At 39.9% G+C, this 18,371-nt stretch overlaps 1 protein-coding gene across 3 annotated transcripts; it reads right to left on the reverse strand.

Moving 5' to 3' along the window:
* Nucleotides 1–1,412: 1,412 nt before the first annotated feature.
* zbtb38 (zinc finger and BTB domain containing 38) lies at nt 1,413–18,351 on the reverse strand. Of its 3 annotated transcripts, none has more exons than XM_043264699.1 (3): nt 18,060–18,351; nt 17,488–17,635; nt 1,413–6,540 (listed from the first exon to the last, which is right to left on the reverse strand). In XM_043264699.1, exons 2-3 carry the CDS (start codon nt 17,605–17,607, stop codon nt 2,845–2,847), a joined length of 3,816 nt encoding a protein of 1,271 aa, XP_043120634.1. In that variant the 5' UTR covers nt 17,608–17,635; nt 18,060–18,351; the 3' UTR covers nt 1,413–2,844. The 3 variants fall into 3 exon arrangements, with proteins under 3 accessions (XP_043120634.1, XP_043120635.1, XP_043120636.1); XM_043264700.1 differs by lacking the exon at nt 18,060–18,351 and adding an exon at nt 12,163–14,672 and having other exon boundaries at nt 17,488–17,593; XM_043264701.1 differs by lacking the exon at nt 17,488–17,635.
* Between the last annotated feature and the right edge of the window lie 20 nt (nt 18,352–18,371).

Genomic DNA, 18,371 nt, shown 5'->3' on the forward strand with positions numbered 1-18,371 from the left:
TCCTAAGCGTCACCGGCTCAGCGCGATTGGTCGCGACGCCAGACCGGGATCTGTGTGAATCAACTCACGCAAGGCAACATCGTGTAGTCAAAACAAACGGAAGCCCTAGTGGAAGACGAGCGACAGAGCAGATGAACGGGGGGCCCCTCCAAAGAAACCCAGTGACTTGCGTTTTAAAACCGTGTGAGCTGACTGCCTAAAGAGCGTTTTAGCCGTGTCTAGTCGCACCTGCTCACCAGGTCTTTGCGGATAGTTACAAATCTGTTAACTAGCTGCTCAAACGGTTTAAACTTTGTCTGTTCTTAAAGGCATTTTAAGATTTTTTTTTTTTTAACGCAGCAGCACACAGAATCACCTGAAAAAACAATAACGCACTAAATAAATATGTGAATGTGTGACAAAAACAATCGTAAGTGTCTTTTTTTAATTTAAAAATGTGATTTATACATCATCTGAAATTAATAAAATACCTCTTCCGTTGATGTATGGTTTGGCCGAGACGCTATCATTTCGATATATCTGAGTGTGCAAAAATTAAAAAATGCACAAATTAAAATTGTTTTAATATATCTCCATGGAACATGATCTTTACTTAATATCCTAATGAGTTTTGGCGTACAAGAAAAATCAATATTTTTGACCCATACAATGTATTTTTGGCTATTGCTACAAATATACCCCGGCGACTTAAGACTAGTTTTCTGGTCCAGGGTCACTTGGGTAAACATGTTAATAGTACAACTTTGCCAAGTGTATCATTGTACGCACCATCCATGGTCTGTGTGATGTTAGATATTTTTAAAACGTATTGAACTTTTATGAGCTGGTATATTACTGTATAAACTGATAGTAAATATCATAATACTGTAGTATTGCAAGTAATCAGACTATATACCATTTTTTATCAGTGAAAATGCTTTGCCAGAACAACTGACATCTGAAATCAACTTTTTAATTAATTTTTTCATTACTTAATAATGAATGCATATGTAACAGATAACTTGTTCTATATTATTAGCCTAGTATTAAAAGTCAACACTACTGCAACACTGCTGATAACTTCCTCTCTTCTGACAGCCATAATTCATCTGTTTGCTTGTTTTTCCATTACGGAGAGTTGTAAAAATGCATGAAAAAAATTGCAATGTAATTTTGAAAATGTAACACCTTTTTTTATGTCTTTCTACTCCGATTTCTTTGCCCATGCAGTCAGTTTCTCTGAAGATCGGCCCAGTTGGTGATTGTTCTGTTTAGCGGGAATCTTATCCTAATGCATATTACATACAGAGCTGTTCATTTCTTTATTAGTATATTTGTTAGAGTATTATACTGTATATGTGATCTGTTTCAGATATAAACTATGGAATAAAATGAAAGCAGTTGTCGCATCTTGTGTTTTGCAGCATTGTGTTTAATATTACAATTGCTCCCTGAAATCTGAGAAGATCGGCACATGTTTTCCGATGGATTCAGCATGTAAAACAGTTAAGTAGCTGATTGGCTGTCTGGTGGAGTTTTTGAAAAATGTGAAACAAAGTCCAGGTACAGATGAATGAAGTACCAGACATTCCCCGAAGACCTGGAATGAGTGAAAACCTTCACGGACACGCCGATAGGCTTTCGGTTTTGGGCACAAACCTGCTACCAGCATATCTCCAGAGAGTGGAGTTGACGGTGGTGGACAGTTCAGAACATCTGGCACTGGTGTCACGTGGGCCCAGACAGGACACAGTGAATGCGGCATTGTGTGGAGGACCGACAGAGAAACTGGAATGAGCTTCTCAGATGGTTCGGCATGGAGGCCCAAAGACATAGTGAGAGAGACTATCTGAATGAATAAACAGACTTCCCTCTTACAAGTCTGCAGTTTCAGGAGGAAAAGGAGCTCTGGGCTCTGTTTCACTCATTCTCTTTCTGGCATTCTCTGTCACACTTGATAAAAAAAGTCATTTTAAATAGTCTATGAATACATTCTATTGCATCTGTCCATCGACCTTTTGTAGCCTTGTTTTCATTTGTGTTAAATATTGACATATCTGTCCTTAACTTTGACTAACATTATTACATTTTACTATATTAGTACAATCTTATCTTAAAATATTATGATAAACTTAAATACACTTGTGTTATTGTATTTTTTTTTATTTCATGAATTGTATTTCACAAATTAAGTTATTTTATAAATGAAAGTAAAACATTTGGTATATATTTTGGAAAATCATTTTTAGCATTTATCAGTACAATCAGCAGAGTTATTAATGCATTTTTGTGCAACGAACAAATTGAAATGTGGTAATGGTGTTATGTTACAATAAAAGTTCAATCACTCGCAGTTATCTTTACTGTAAGGTGCTGCTAGTCGTTCACTTTACTTGATGCATAGAGTACAACACAATGAGCAATGGAATAGGGAAGATAAACTTGACTTATACAAATAAAAACGTATAAAAATAAAACCACTTCTCTTCTTATAGAAAAACATGGAAAACTACCAATAGTATTTAATGTGAACGACCAAAAATACTCTATATTTACATCTCACAAGTTCTCTTGAATGCAAAGTCATCATGCCAACCTCCTCATACTTTCATGTGCGTATTTCTTTTCTCCATTTTTCATAGGTTGTAAGGCCTGCCCTGTCACTTATGTCATTATTCTATGTGACATCAGCAGGAGATGCATTTCCTTCCTGTCGTGGGCGTGAAAATAAGGTTCCTCTTTGCAGAAATGCTGTTCTGTCTTGAGCAACTGTAGGCTGTTGGGAAGTTCCTTTGGTTACAGGCATTCTTAGTTGACAGTTTAGACAGAGTCAGCACTTTAATTGGTTGTACCTGTGTTGTGGGGTCAATCCTGTTGTCCCCAAATTACAGAGTCCTGTCTGTGCCCATCAAATACAAATCCTTTAGAACGTTCCAAAATGCTTTTTTTCTTAGACGTCTTCCTCTTTATTTCCGGGGAAAGGTGACTAAAAGACCTATCCGCTGCATAAGGAAATGACAATGACGTTTTCTTGAAGACACTGTCGATTGTAGGATAATTTCCCTCGGTTTCTATGTTTATAGGTTCCCCCATCTTTGGCTTGATCTCTGAGCTGGTATACATGCTTTCCCAAGGCTCAGGTTTGATCTGTCCTTTGCGCTCTTTACCTGTAGAAAGCGAACTGCTTGTTTTACATGTCATGTTTGGATCTTCTCCATCTTCTGCCTTGAGGTGCTTGCTCTCGTGCACACTCAACAGCATTGCTGATTTACATACCTTTGAGAAGTACCTGCAACTGTGTCCTTTACCTGACTTTTCTAGATGTTTTTTCTCATGACTTTTCTTGGTGGCAAGGTACAGGAATCTCTGTGGGCAGTAAGAACATCTATAGCGCTTTTCCATGCTCAGGCTAGGGGACGTAACATCTGAGCTGAAACAGGAGCCATCCTCTGTGCAGCTCTTGCAGATAAAGTCACCACTATCCTCTCCAGTGGGCCCAGCTGTGCTGGATGTGTCTTCAGGGGGACATTGTTTACCACATATTCTGCAGTGTGGCTGATGGCAGCTGATGATGTGCATGCTGAGGGAGGTCTGGCTAGCGAAAGAGCTCTCACAGCTGTGGCAGGGGAAAGCTTCCTTTTGGCTGCTATGCCTTGGCTCCCTTCTGACCCCATAGTTGTCTGCCGAGATCCTCTCCTCTGGACAGAATGGAGTTTCTCTGAAGTCTTCACTAGCTTCAGGTGACAAGGGCCTGGTGTAGCATCTCAGATGTTTCATCCTTGTTCGTTTTTCTTTCAGCTTCTTACTCCTTTTTTTAGGTTTATATGTGTAATAGGGACGCCATAGTTTGTCGGATTCAGGATCATTTGGGTCATCATATGTTTCTTTTTTTGTCACTGAGGTTGTGACTTCTGCCCTTACCCTTAAACTTGGACTTCCAATACTCTCCTCTGCAGGGCTCCTGTGACCTATGCCCTCATGTCTCCAACTTTTCCTTTTCCTCTTCTTTGGAAATAGCTTTGAGCCTTTTATTTTTCGACGAACAATTGCCTCGTTGCCAATTTTCACTGTTATTTGGCAGAGGGGAAGGACTTGGTTATCAATTGATGGGCCTGGACATGCAGGCTTAGCAATGTACGTTTCTGTTTTTCCACTAGGCGGTTGATCTGCTGTTATGCTCTCAGGTCTCGCTTGCAGCAGCTGATTAGCCATGTCCTCAATGGTTTGTGCTGCTGCTGACAGTTCACTAAGCTTGCTCAACCCTTCGAAGGAGCATACGGATGGTATGTTGAGGAATGGAAGAATGTCCGAGCTGTTTTCTGTGTTTTTCTCTGTTGGAGAATCTCTGTCACTTCCATGGGTAATCAAAGAGGACCCTGTGTTTTTCTGTATTGCTTTTGAAGAATCTGTAAATTTGTAGCTGAAGAGCGGTGACCCTTTTCCATCAAATCCAGACTGTTTCCTGAAATCAGCAGAGAGGTGTTTCAGGGGTTGGTCTGTTTCAGATGGCACAGGAAATCCTAAGTTTTGGTCGCGTGGCTTGTCAAAGCTGATGCGAGGCGTTTCCGATGCCATCATTTTCGGAGTGGCCATGAATGTCACCGGCATTGAAAATAAGGACTGACCACTGACAACATCTGAATTAGTTGTTGGCACCGCGCTGTCAAAAAGAGTGTTGGGGGAACAGCTGCCTAGAGGTGCACTGTAGGACTCATCATTGCTCTCGATCCCTTCAGAGTATGTCTGACTGTATGACTTGTAACGTTTCTTTCTAAACTTCATTGGGAGAAGCCTGTAAAGCTTTATGGGGTAGACACTACTCTTGAATCCACCATTTGCTGATTTTTTATTGACAGCCAGCTGTGGGTCAATGCCATGAAAGGTCTTCTGGTGATTCTTGAGGATGTAATAAGTCAAGAAGGTCTCCAAGCAGAAAATGCACTGGTATCGGCGTTCCCCGGTATGCCAGATCTCATGCTTGGTGCGGTATTCAGCCAGAGCAAAAACTTTGTTGCAGTAGTGGCAAGGATAGGCTCTATGCCATGAGTGTACATTCTCGTGTCTTTTTAGGCTGGAAAGGGTCACATAAGCCCGTTTACACACAGAACATTTATAAGTCCTTGAAGTACTATTGGTTTTTAAGATCCCATTAACTTGATCCTGAGACATCTCAAGGGGACTTGTCAATGTGGATTCTAAATGTAAAGGGATATCGAGATCAGGGGGAGGTAAAGAGTGTTTTGCAGTATTTGCATCGGATGTAATATCTGAGACCGGGACTCTCAAAGAATCTTTATTATTTGTCTCTAACTCAGATGGGCCTTTTAGGGATTTCACACAAACCTGCTCGTGATTGCGCAATCTTTTCAGATGCATGAACTTTTTGCGGCAGTACTTGCAAAACAAATGACTGACAAATCTCTTGTGTATTTGCATGTGAATAGTCAGAAGTGCTGAGTTGCTAAAGGTCTCAGGGCATTGCTGGCAGCTGAAGGTAGAGACGTTGGGTGTATTCTGAGGACTGAGGCAGGGTGGCTCTGCATCCTGAGAGGGTGTAATGTCAAGTGGTGGCAACAGATCGAGGCTGGAATGTATTTCTGGTGCTGCATCTGAGGACAACTGGGAGGAAGATAATGGCGCAACAGTAGACTTTTCCACTGCAGATGTGCCTGTAAGAGTGGGCACGGTTGCAACTGGCTCACTTGAGAAAGGTGGAATACCATTACCATGTATACGACGTTTCTTTATAGGCCCGAGTCTATGGGTAACCAAAGTCTTAGCTGGAGGCACGACAGGCATGGTTGTTCTGTTATCAGTCTCCTGGTTAACCTCTTTAGATTCTTGGCCCTGGCTCACTGCATATGAGTGCTCAGTTAGGGCACTGGTAGGCTCAATCTCTGTGGGAGATATGCTTGTATCTTGGGAGCTAGAAGGAAGATGCCCTTCCTTAAGTCTCTCAGTAACTTTGTTACGGTGATCAAGTGTAGTAAATGGGTTGTTTACTGCCTCTACCTCAGTAATGGAGAAAGCATTGGTGATCCTAGGGCCTTTGGAGCAGTCTAACTCCTCAGGCTTGAGGGTTTCTCTTTTCAGCGTGCATGTGTCTGCCAGTTTTGACTGACTGTTTGATCTTCCGCAGCCTGCAGAGGCTTGGCCTTGCAAGAGACCAGAGCTCTGCCTTTCAGAGTCTAGCAATTTCTCCAGAAAGGGAATTCCTAAACGCTTTCCAGCTGCTACCAAAGACCTGCTGTCCTCCGTACTACTTGACTCCACTCTGGCATTGTAAATGAAGTTCAGTATGCTAGCAAAGACCTCAGATTTCAGGTCTGTTAGCTCCAGCACCTGGCTGGATGTATAGACCTCAGGCCTTTCAAATGCATTACGAAAATATCCACTTGTGGCAGCCAGTATGTTACGGTGAGCCCGGAATTTGACATCCTCTACGACGATTATTACATCACAGAATAGGCCTTGTGAACGTTGTTCACTAAGATGACTGAGGACAGCTTGGGGGTGGGAACTGTCCACCAGACCAAGAGTGCTGGGGTTGACCACAGTCATCTGCAGAGGAGAAACAAACAGGTAAAAAAAAAACACACAATATTTTAAATCTGTGTTAAAAAAAATTACAGATACTCTGAACATTGATTTGTATTACTGAGAATTTACTGAGGTATTCAGTATACTTAGTTTAATAACTGTTTAATAACAAGTCAATAACATTCAATAAAAAGACTATGGATGATGATGATTTAAAGATATAATTAACCCCAAAATTAAAATTTATTTAACCCAACTTCAGTGTTTTCATAAATTGTTATTATAATAGTAAATACATGTACCTGAACAAATACATGAACCTGTGTAACAAAAACACCTTAAGATTTTACCATGAAATGCATAAAGGTTTAGAAAAACATTACGGTGAGTAAATTGTTTTTAGAAAAAAATTTAACCACGTTAAACAAATACATATTTGACCACAACATGACATTTAACTATTAATAAAAAGAATAGCAAGGAGTCGTTTCAAACCACAGAAAGAAAAGAAAAGCTTAATTATAAGATGACACTAATCTAATCATATCAAACCACTAGATGGCAGCATGGCTCAAATCTTAAGCTGCTTGTTTCACCATCATGGCATGTCTATAAAGCAGTAATCAAACGAAACCAGTGTAGTTATTATAATATGCAGTGTTTAACAGATGTGGTTAGATCATAACATCAACAACCAGGTGGTAATATATTCAATGATTTAAGTCAGAGGTCATCAAACCAGATCCTGGAGGACCAGTGTTGTGCAGAGTTTAGCTTCAACTTTCCTCAACACACCTAAACCTAGTAAGACCTTGATTAGCTGCTTCAGGTTTGTTTGATTAGTGCTGGAGCTAAACTCTGCAGGACACCGGCCCTCCGGAAGAGCAAAGACAGATGCATATTTCATCTTACATTTGTTTTGTTTTTTTATTTTACATTTTCATACTAATGTCACATCTTCTCCACACCCTACTTGATCTGAGAACCGTGAAAATCTTTCATTTATTTTTGCTCTCAAGAGTACAGAAGCATACTTCATACAAGGTAAGCACAGACAGATACATGCACAAAGAAGAGCATAAAACAAAGAATCTGCACAGAAAACAAAGAAAAGCAACAGTATGCATTAAATACAGTCCGTCAAACAAAATGTTTTCTACACCAATATTTGAAATGTAAGTAGATTAAATGTTTTATTCTCTGACTGGCTCAAAGAGAGTCTAGACTGAGCAAGGGTGAGATGTTCCATACATGGTGAGTCACAGAGAACGCTTCTTTTGTCTGCTTGAGGAGCTAACACCTGGGCTGTGGAAGGTGGCTCAACTGGCAGCATTAGAATAGTCTAATCCATCACATATAATACACAGAAATACATCATAATGAATACAATTGTTTTACATGCTTTAAGTTAATCTGGTAATGTCACTGAGACACAATTAGACAGATCAGCTCTTTATAAGATCCTGGCCTCCAAATATACCACTATACCATTATAAATTGTGTACCGTGTTATAGTTCAAGAATTGAACAGACAATTTTGTAGCAACTAGTAGACTTCCTGTTATACAGAATCTTCCCCACTCTTCTATATCCTGTTTCCATGGAATATTAAAATCTTCAACTCTGGTCAATATTCTATAAATATGCCAAGATAATAGCAAGATCCGAATTGGCGACGTAAAACGTAAGACAAAAAATTTGAATAATAATTCTGGTACCAGCAGACTACTTAGGACTTACAAAGTGCTTCAAATTGTTTTTTTTTCCAAGGACCTCTGAACTTAATGACATAATGACTTTTGGAATGGTTGGTTTGGAATGATGGCTTATTGCTCATCATTGCTCTTCGCATGAAAACATGTGCTGAAGACACACAGTGATCGTCATTGTCTACTAGAGGAAGTGAGCAAGAATCCATGACTGGGAAAGTGTTTTCTTCAATAGCACTTCCAATGAGTAAAATATATTGCTCAAAATCATGAAATAATTAATTCCAGGGACACGTTATACAAATAGCTAACATGGGCTGGAACCCAGAACTAGTTGGGAACAGGTAGAAGCGGTGGCACTAAACTAATGTAGGCTATTTTTGTATGCATCTAGATTAATATTTATGCATTTGATGGACTCCTCAATCCAAAGCAGCAAAAGCTGGATTCAAGGTGTACTTTTGAATTAGTTAATGATGTCCCTAAGAATAAAATGAATTTCCTTGGTGTAGTGACATGCTCAGCTGTTTAAGCTACAGGTCAAACATAAAAATAGTTATTGAAGGGATGATGTATTTACTGACTGATGTGTTCCTGACTAGACAAGCTAGAGCATGTTTGTCATTGGTGAGTCTTCCGTTAGCAATGTCTTTGGAAACAGGTTGGCAATATGCTTTTCTTGCTTCACTAGGAGTGACGCTGACCCGGTCTAACTCATGAATATTAAAGTTCAAGCTTGCGTTGTGTAACCTTTACAAAGTGCTTATCTATGTGACCAAATTAATATTAATATGTCAAACTGATAAGGTTGCATCAGGCTTAACTTAGCCCTGATTGCTGCAATAAGAAGACTTTTGCCTCTTGGCAGTCTAGATCCTAAAGGCTTATATTGTTATTCCTTTTCAGTGTTTTTTCACGCTCTCTTTCTCACCCGGATTTGTTGCATGTGTATGACTTTTTCGTCTGCCGAACATTGAATAATGATGGCACAAACAACATTGGAGCCCATTGACTTTGTGGACAAAAAACAGGCATTTCTCAATATATCTTCTTTTATGTTCCACAGAAGATAAAGTCGCGGAGATCTGGAACAACATGAGGGTGAGTAAATGATGACAGACTTTATTTTAGGCTGAAATATCCCTTTTACAGAATACAGAACATATAATGCATTCAAAACAATAACATGGTCTGATATATCAATATTTAAAGTTATTTCCTGGATTTAGGCTGTCTAGAAAATATCAAGCATTTAAAAAAAAAAATTGGATTATTTATTATAACTTATAAAATATGAAATAAATCTGTTTTCCACAAAAAGCTGTAAAAAACTATTTTATTTTATTTACTTATGGCTATATCTTTTTATTTTATTTCTAACAACAGCAGACTAAAATACATTGCATACCATATTTATGATTTCCTTACGCTGAAATCTTACCAGATGCAATACGAAAGCAACAACAGACCAAGCAGAAACAGGAGCTATATACAACAAGAACTAAGGGAGCAAAACACAGCTGAACACAATTAGGCCATGAGAGGGGAGCGTTTGACAGAGACATAAGACAAAAGGTGAACAAGATGACTCCAAAATAAAGTACATGGATAAGCAAAAACAAGACAGATAAAACAGAATAATAACACGTACTGTAATTTATTGACAGTATTTGTATAGCATATACATAGTTGTCCTTTCAAATATGTTATGTGTCACCAACTAAGTGCATGAAACTTTGACTATTTAGCTGACTAATCTACGTAGCACAATGAGGAAATAAATAAAGGTCAGATTCTACATCTTTCTGGTGTTATAGGAACACAAAAGCTTTTGAATATCTGTCCTAGCAAGCTGACCCATTTCTGCTTCTCACTATCTATTTCCAGTTCGAGTGCTCCCCAGGAGGAAGACTGACCTGCCACTGCAAAGTAGATATATGTCAAATGCAACAGTGCTCATGGTTAATGCACCATCAAAGTATAACAAATGCTACGTTGAGGGTGGCACAATTCTGTCTTGCTCTTTTTCTGTACGATGCTTCTTTTTCTGTGCAGTGGTCATGTAATGTCCACACTATAATTCAAATTAGTCAATGAGATGTGATTTTTAGGCAGCTTTTATCGAATGAAACATTCATGAGTCGATTTGCATTTTAATGGCCCAGTATGCACAATTGCTTTTTAGATGCATGCTTAGATGCTGTCACTTTAAAGGAACTGTTCACCCAAAAATGAAAATGAACCCATATTTGAATCCCCCTGAAGCCATCCTAGGTGTATATGAATTTCCTCTTCCGGACGAACACAGTCTGGAGTTTTAAAAAATGTATCCTGGCTCTTCCAAGCTTGGTACTGCTGATTATTTTGCAGCTCTGTAAATCGGATATATCTGCAAGTATTGCGACGTAAAACTAACTTATACTCCTTCGGGGGTTATCACATGTTCTCTGAAGCAGATCGATGGGTTTTTGGTTTTTCGGTGACCTATTCTTTGAACAATGCATCAGTCATTGTCAGAGAGCAATATATTAATTGTAGAAAGTTACGCTTCGTTATTGTGGAGCATTTGCATTTAAATGACCGTGTTCAAGTACGTATTTAGCATAAACGCTCTGCAATGTTGAGATGTTTTGTTTTTCAGTAACGTATGCGAGTCGTGCGATAAGGTAAAGGTTGTGTGTCTCTGTTAAGAGGTTGTTTTCTTTCATCGGAGCAGCCATTTTGAAACCATGACAAAAAGCATCTTGGTACAAAGTAAAATGGCTTCCTGTAATGTACTATTAGATAGTAGAGGTTGATCTTGTCCGGACCTACGATTTATAGACTTTAGTGTCTAAATTCTGAGAACATTGTTAATTATTAATATTGAAATGACTTGACAAGCAAAGCCTTGTCTGTACAGTTTCTGAACACACAAACTAGTTTAGAAGAACATTTTCTCAGGCTGTGGTCGCCCTGATGCATTATACATAGCTCATATCGAGAAAGGAAACGACCAAACCGCAAAGAAGAAATCTAACATATATCTGCTTCTGCTGATCAGCAACATTATGACACAGCATTATTGTTCAGCCTTTACCTTCACTGAGCATTAAACAACCCACCCGAAGCAGTCTGGATGTTACGGCGTACCAGATTTGTTCATATGATGCTGCCAAAGGTCTATTTTAATCTGTACTGTTTGTGTATGATTGCGCTAAACGGGAAAGGCAGACCTCTCTTAATCGCTGGGAAAACATCCGCCTGCTCCCTGTCTGACAGGCCTCCGTTGTCACGGCAACATGCTGTGGCGCAGCACTTATTGGGATTTGTATGAATGGCGACCGAGCAGGCAGTTGTGTTTTTCATCCAGAGAAAAACTGACTGTTCTTACAGACTGCGCCATGTTGGAAAGCCCCGGTAGCATTTAGAAGAAGCTGTGGACAATCGCTGGGGATCACTGTAATCTGTATTGGTGTGTGTGTGTGTGGGTGTGCAAGTGTGTGTGTTTAGTAGACTAGTACGCAGTCAAAATCGCATCCCATAGACTCGCAGAACAGGATGGCAATGCTAATTTAAGTTGAAGGGCCCCTTTACGTGAAAAACGGAAAATACAAAATTAAAAAATGCTATTTGTTTATTTCGGTTGTCAATGCTTCCGTTTAATGCTGTGAGGCGTTTTATATGGGCGTAAAATGGCATTTGTTGTCTGTGATTATATATACCTGCCACACCCTCAACATGACTTACCATAACGAATGAGCGAAATGGCGGAAAAATAAAAATCCCATGCCTTCCTTCAAACTATTAAGTACAAAATGAAAGAAACGAGTATGAAATGTCCAATCAGACAGAGAACGAAACACTAGCTTTCATTTTTACAGATAAAACCACATGAGTCTTGATGCGCTGCCCTGTCTGTTCGAAACTGGAAGCAAAAGCATGCTGAACGTACCTTTATTACAGTTAATCAGAGAAATCGCTTCAGTGAACGGAGAGCGGAAATCATCGCTCACGCCTTCCTTGTTCCTGCGATCCACTGATGGCTGGAAAAAGATGTTTCGTTTGTAGGCGAAAGTGTTACAGGTTTTTTTTTTCTTTTTTTGTAGATTCGACTCGTCACTTGCTGCTCTCTGCTGCGATCGCAGTCTCTCCTATAAGTCTATCCGGCTTGCTCTGTCTCTCTCACACTCACTCTCTCTCTTTTTCGTTTACCCTAGTCCCAGTGCCCTCTCTGCATGAGACGCCCAGTCCAGAGGTGGCAGGGGGCATCAGTCCACTCCACTGCACCCCGCTATAGGTATCGCTCCGTCCGTATGCTCGCTAGCTGGCCACCAGGGTCTTTTCGCCCACTGTGGAGTTTATAAATAGTCGGGCAGGGCAGCTCTGCTGCTGTCTGTGCATTATTAGCAGCGGGAAAGAGATGCGGTGTGCTAGCAAGCACTGCAACTTCATTAACCACTGCAAAAGGGTAGCCGGAACGAGAGTGCGTGGGGAAAACAGATCAGCGCGCTAACATGTGAGAAGCGCTTGCATGCCGTGCGAGGTGGATGCAGCACAGCAACCACTGGTGTCAAAACAAAAACGGCACCTGGCGCGAGGCAGCTTTTGACATTTTCCATCACGTAGAATAAATAATGGCGGTCCGGGTGATGCTATTTCGGAAGAGCCCCCCTCGCTCCTCCAAAAAAAGCTTATCAATTTAAATGCACAGGCGCACACATGCTCGTGTTCTCCGTCTGCCCACCTAATGAAACTCTGGTCCAGTATGTGTTTATGCACAGTTACTGGTATGGCTAAACTGCACCGTTACGGCTGCAGCGACATCTTTATGCATGCATCTTTGTAGTGGCGGGCGGGCGGGTGGTTGTGAGAGAAAAAAACGAGAGAGAGAGAGAGAGAGAGAAAGAGAGAGAGAGAGAGCGCGAGAGACTGCACGGTCTGCTTCTCCATTGCACATTTCTTATATCAAACAGAAGCGGGGCGAGGAGAAAGAGAGGATGAGAGAGTGCATGAGCAAGCATAAATGGTTGATTAGGGACAAGGACAGAAAGATGGGCGGAAGACAACATGGCCGACAGCTAGAAAGAGGTTTCAGCGAAAGGTTACGAGGAAAACCGAGATACGGGCGCTGACTCAGAGTGAGCGCGCAACACCAATGAAGAGAGAACGAAAGATCGGGAGGAAGTGGAAAGGCGGTGGAGGACAGTAGGTTCACCTTCAACATGGCTGCTGATTGATGCAAAGGGATGCGGCTGTTCTGCAGAGAGCACGAGAGAGGGAGGAGACGGGTGGGAGGGAACGAGAGAAAACGGACAGGGAGGCGCTGCTTCACATTCCATCTGCATGGGTTATTATATTTCATGGCCCAAACTGGGTATGTCTTTATTCAGGGTGAAGACTGCAAATAAATACTATGCATAAATCATGTGAATGTTTTTTTTTTTCCATGTGTGAACGCTTCTTCTGTTTTCTAGAATATTCTAAGCACACTAATATTAATAAATGTAACGTTATTACTCAAAGTAATAATATGAATATTTCTTCTCACTAAAAACGTTTAATAACATGAATTGTGCTAAAATATATTATTTACATGAGATCAGTCATATCAGCAGCCTAAAAAACTTTTAATCTCAATTAACCCCTTTAATACTGGAAACTTTCACTATAAACAAATCATATTTGACTGTTAAAAAAGCTTACGCAATGGCACTGGTAACTAAAACACTACTGATTTTGCATGATGCTGCACCCACAGCTTTAACGTAAGAATCCAAGACTGGCACAGCAGATTATACATACTATACATACATCTTATTGAAATCCAATTATAATGGACACTGTATGGAAATAAATTCCTTGTAATCAGATCTAAGCTCATTAATGAAAAAATGTTCTTTGCATTCTTTTGGAATTTAATGCAGCTTTTTCTTAATAAATTACATTATCAGCATAACAAATGTGAGCTAAATTAAACCTGATGGCCGTTCTTTAGCATGATGTGAGAACAGCCCATAAGCCTTTCGCGCTTCACTGGAATACAGATTTACCTTTCTGTGCAAATCACATGATCAGAGTCATAAAATGACCAGAGTACTTGAAAGGCTTTTCATATCTTAAATCTATTTCCACATTTAAACGAATGGATAGCATCCAAAATAAGGATGCATTTCACTATATTTAGACTATATTTATTTCGTTTTCTGCCCAATAAGCTTGATTTGATTTACCAGACGTGCTTTTAAAGTCAGCAAAGTGTCCCTTTAAAGCTTGCAGAAGGCCGCCTCCTTCAGCTCGCAGTGCAGCATGTGAACCTAATGCCCAGATACCAGCGGTTATTTCTGGAAACAGGGCTGAGTGCTGATTACCTGGGTGCCATGAAGACAAGCTGCTGTAACAAAGGCTGCATTCACTAGTGGCCTGGCTTGTGTTCAGCTCCCAGGTTGATTTATAAGTGAACCACTGATGGTGAAATAAGAACCAAAGACTGATCACTGAACTATCCAGCCCACAAGTCTTAAATTTCATCCGTGATATCAATGTTTATGCAATTATTAGAAACTGGGAAAACACTGTGAATTAAAAGAAAATGGACGTTTTCAGGCCTGAAAAAGTCACGCAAGTGAATCAGCTTATCTATAGAGAATCTATATGTTTCACAATATTGTCTGGGTTTAAATAGCAGTGACGGTAATGAGCTGTGTTGCTCACTGAGCAGAAAATGCTATTAGCTGTTTCAAATGGGACAATTCCTGGTCCTCGAAAAAAATTCAAAAAGCCAAATCATTCATTAAGCCACATTCCAAAGATTTTTTTTAGTTATACTGAATGCTTATGCACTATTAAATATATATATATAATGTTAAAGTATTTATATAAAAGTAATATAAATTATAATCTATATGAACTAATTATATAAATATACTAACAAGTACTATGAAAGTAAATGTATGGGTTAAACAGTGGGATCCCTGAAATATAAAAACAAATATACTTCAAACAAAGTTCTATTTCATTCTTCGTTTGAGGGCAAAAAGAAGTTAGAAAATACTGTTTCAGAACATTCTGACACCCACGCGGTGCCGGAGGCAGGGTGCGGATTAATGTAAACATGACTTGTGATGCACGTAGGCCTAGAGGTTTAATAAACAAAGCTTTATTATTCTATACCTTTTAAATTTGATTTGAAAGAAGAAGAACAGCAGCGGAAGCAGCTTTATGATGTAATATTTATTTGCTTGCTACCTTTCCTTTCTTTTCATGGCTGCATCTGATGTTTTTTGCATGACTCCGGGTCGTTTACACAGGCTTTGTTGTAATTTCTTTGTAGGAATGAATTGCTTTCACTGCATTTTACAAGTGCAAGTGTGGAGATTTGCTCCCTTGCCTGACCTCGGATGAATGAGGAACCGGGAAAAAAAAAATTGCGTCAAAGAAGGTGGAGTTTCAGAACACACCCACCGATTGCGCAAACGCCTCCGACCAATGGTAGCTCAACGGCGTTTATTAGTCAAAAACGAACTACCAAAACAGTTAGCTTTGGTGAGCCAAAACAAATTCAAAATTTACTTTATTTTGGCCTGATTTGGTTCGAAATTATGTCATTTCAATTCGTTCTTTGGTTTCATTTGAGCCCAAAGAACAAAGCCTTAATGAAGATCACTTATTCACTTTTAACTACAACTTTTCCTTCAGTAAATTCCTAATTTTCTGCTTATTAATAGTCAGTAAGGTAGTTGTTGAGTTTAGATATTGGTAGGTTTAGGTATACAGAATAAGGTCATGCAGAATAAGGCATTAATATGTGCTTCATTACTACTAATAATTGGCTAATATTGTGCTAATATGCATGCTAATAAGCAACTACTTAAGAGACCTTATACCCTTTTGTGTGCACAAAGAAAACAAAAATAACAACTTCATTTAGCAATTTCTTCCTTGTCAGACCACGCTGCATCACTAAACGCACTGTTTAAATGTGGTCCTTGGCCATGAACATGTCAGTTCCGTTGCTGTCTATGCAAGGTAAGGAAGCTTAATTTGCATTTCCTATTTTGTGTTCGTAAGATGAAAAGATCTTGCATGTTTGGAATGATAAGAGGGTGAATAATTAATGACAGAATTTCCATTTTTAGGTGAACTGTCCCTTTAAGGTTATGGAAATTCCTTTTAAGTATGAACCACAAGATAATTAAAAATACAGGTGAAACTGCTGTGAAAATCTATGCCGAAAATTCCTTCATATTAACAGTGTTTTTAATGCAGACTACTGAGAGTCATATATTATTAATTACTATTAACCGCTGTTGCTACATTCAGTTACTATATTTTTGTGATATTTGTTCTCATTTAATTGCAAAAATGCATATGTGCACTAAATATTTGAATATATGTAATTTATAATAAACTTACAAACTGAAGGTGTGTTCTATACAAGCTGTCAGCATTTCTTTTCTCTGGAGGGACAACGCATTTTACAAGAATATTTTCAGATTATTTACACAAGTAGATTATTTATAACATTTCTATTTCGGTTTAGGGCACTTCCTGCTTGTATCGCCCTGACTCCTAATAAAAAGACGAGTTGAAAACTATTACGTTGCAGCAAGTGATTTCCGCCTGAAAAAAATGGTTGCATTGAATTTTTCTGCAGTGCGACATGCCGCTTCTCAATAACCTCGGGGTGTAAGGAGCTCTGCCATCCCAGCCACGGCACAGTCATCGCTAACTGAGTCATATCAAGTATGCAGCGAACCGTTAGCGGACAAGTGCTGCATGGCTGAGGTACTTTTGTTCTTTGTCACTCAATAAGATGCTAAAAGAAAAGATGCTAACACATCAAAGGACTGTGAAAGTGAGGCCTACAGTAAACCACGGTCCAAATGAGCTCATAGCTTGAATCTTCCACTCAAGGCCAAAATGGCCTTAAGTATAACGTAAAGAAATGCAAGAAAACAAATCCGAACACTGATAAATCCTTCTGACGATCGAGATGAGGCCTAGGTCAGTATGTGGGCCGCTGTGTATTGTTAATGAATTATAGATGGAAACTTTTCCGCGCACGAAACCAAATTCTAGCAGTGGGCTATTCAGCTTAAATACGTGCAAAACAAACAAATGAAAATCACACGTAAATATATCACATATGTATAACCGCAATAATACAGTGGCCTTGCTGCAACAGAAACATAAAGGCAGGCTACAGATGAACATTTCCTGCTATCAAGTGACTAGAGCTCTTTAAATAACGCAGTAAGATTAAAATCCCTTTACCAACCTGACGTTTGTTCATACCGCTCCTCATAATCGAGATCGTCTTTCCTCTGGTCCCTGTCGGGGCGATTAAATGTGCATCTGTGCGAGGAACCACACTGATGTGCCCCCTGGTGGTCATCATGCAGAAGAACTCGGTACGCGATCCAGTCCTGCGATACGTAGTATGCATGATTTTTTTGGACTGCTTTACAATATTTCATGTCGTGGCCATTTAAAAGTATAACGCCCAGATATCAGGGCAGGTAACATTTAGCTCTACGCTGTTTACGATGCTATTATGTCACTATTACAGTAAGGCCCGCCTTTACTGGAACGCAATCAAGACAAACGCATTTAAACGACTGTCTCTGGAACGTCCGTCTCAATGGATTCCCGCAGTATGTAGTCAAATCGTGGTCTTACACACGCAAGCACACTCATTTCGCTCATGGCCACTCGCCAGTCCCACAGCGGAACATTTTAGCACATCTTTTTAGTCAGCATTAATGAACAACAGCTCGCAATCTCTCTGTGTGTTAGTAGAGCGAGTAAGAGAGCGAAAAAGAGTTTGGAGTAAGCGGGGCTGATATATACCTGATCTATTCCTCCTCCTCTTCCATATTTGAGCAGCTGTAGACGTAAACAGTCTGGCCCAGGGTGAGATCAGTTAGTTCTGCCATGGTTGAGAGGACAACGAAGGATAGAGACTCTGCAGCACAGTTTCTCCTTCAGGGCCAGATCAGCTGTTCTCTCTCAGCAGTACTTCCTTTGTGCCGTTGTGTGTGTGTGTGTGTGTGTGTGTTTGAGTGTCAAGGCCGGCCAAAGCAGCGCCTCTCTGTTATTCTCTCAGCCCAGCAATCGCTCCATAGGCCTCCGCTGCTGCTGCGTCATCGAGTTGCAGTACTG

Source organism: Puntigrus tetrazona, chromosome 18 (genome assembly GCF_018831695.1).
Source record: "Puntigrus tetrazona isolate hp1 chromosome 18, ASM1883169v1, whole genome shotgun sequence".
NCBI lineage: Eukaryota > Metazoa > Chordata > Actinopteri > Cypriniformes > Cyprinidae > Puntigrus > Puntigrus tetrazona.

What these genes read in the sequence shown, in the direction of transcription:
- zbtb38 (XM_043264699.1), bottom strand. Translation starts at nt 17,607, where the DNA reads ATGATGACCACCAGGGGGCACATCAGTGTGGTTCCTCGCACAGATGCA. An exon ending in GCGGTATGAACAAACGTCAG is followed by an intron (nt 6,541 to 17,487) that starts GTTGGTAAAGGG and finishes TCTCCTCTGCAG; the next exon opens with ATGACTGTGGTCAACCCCAG.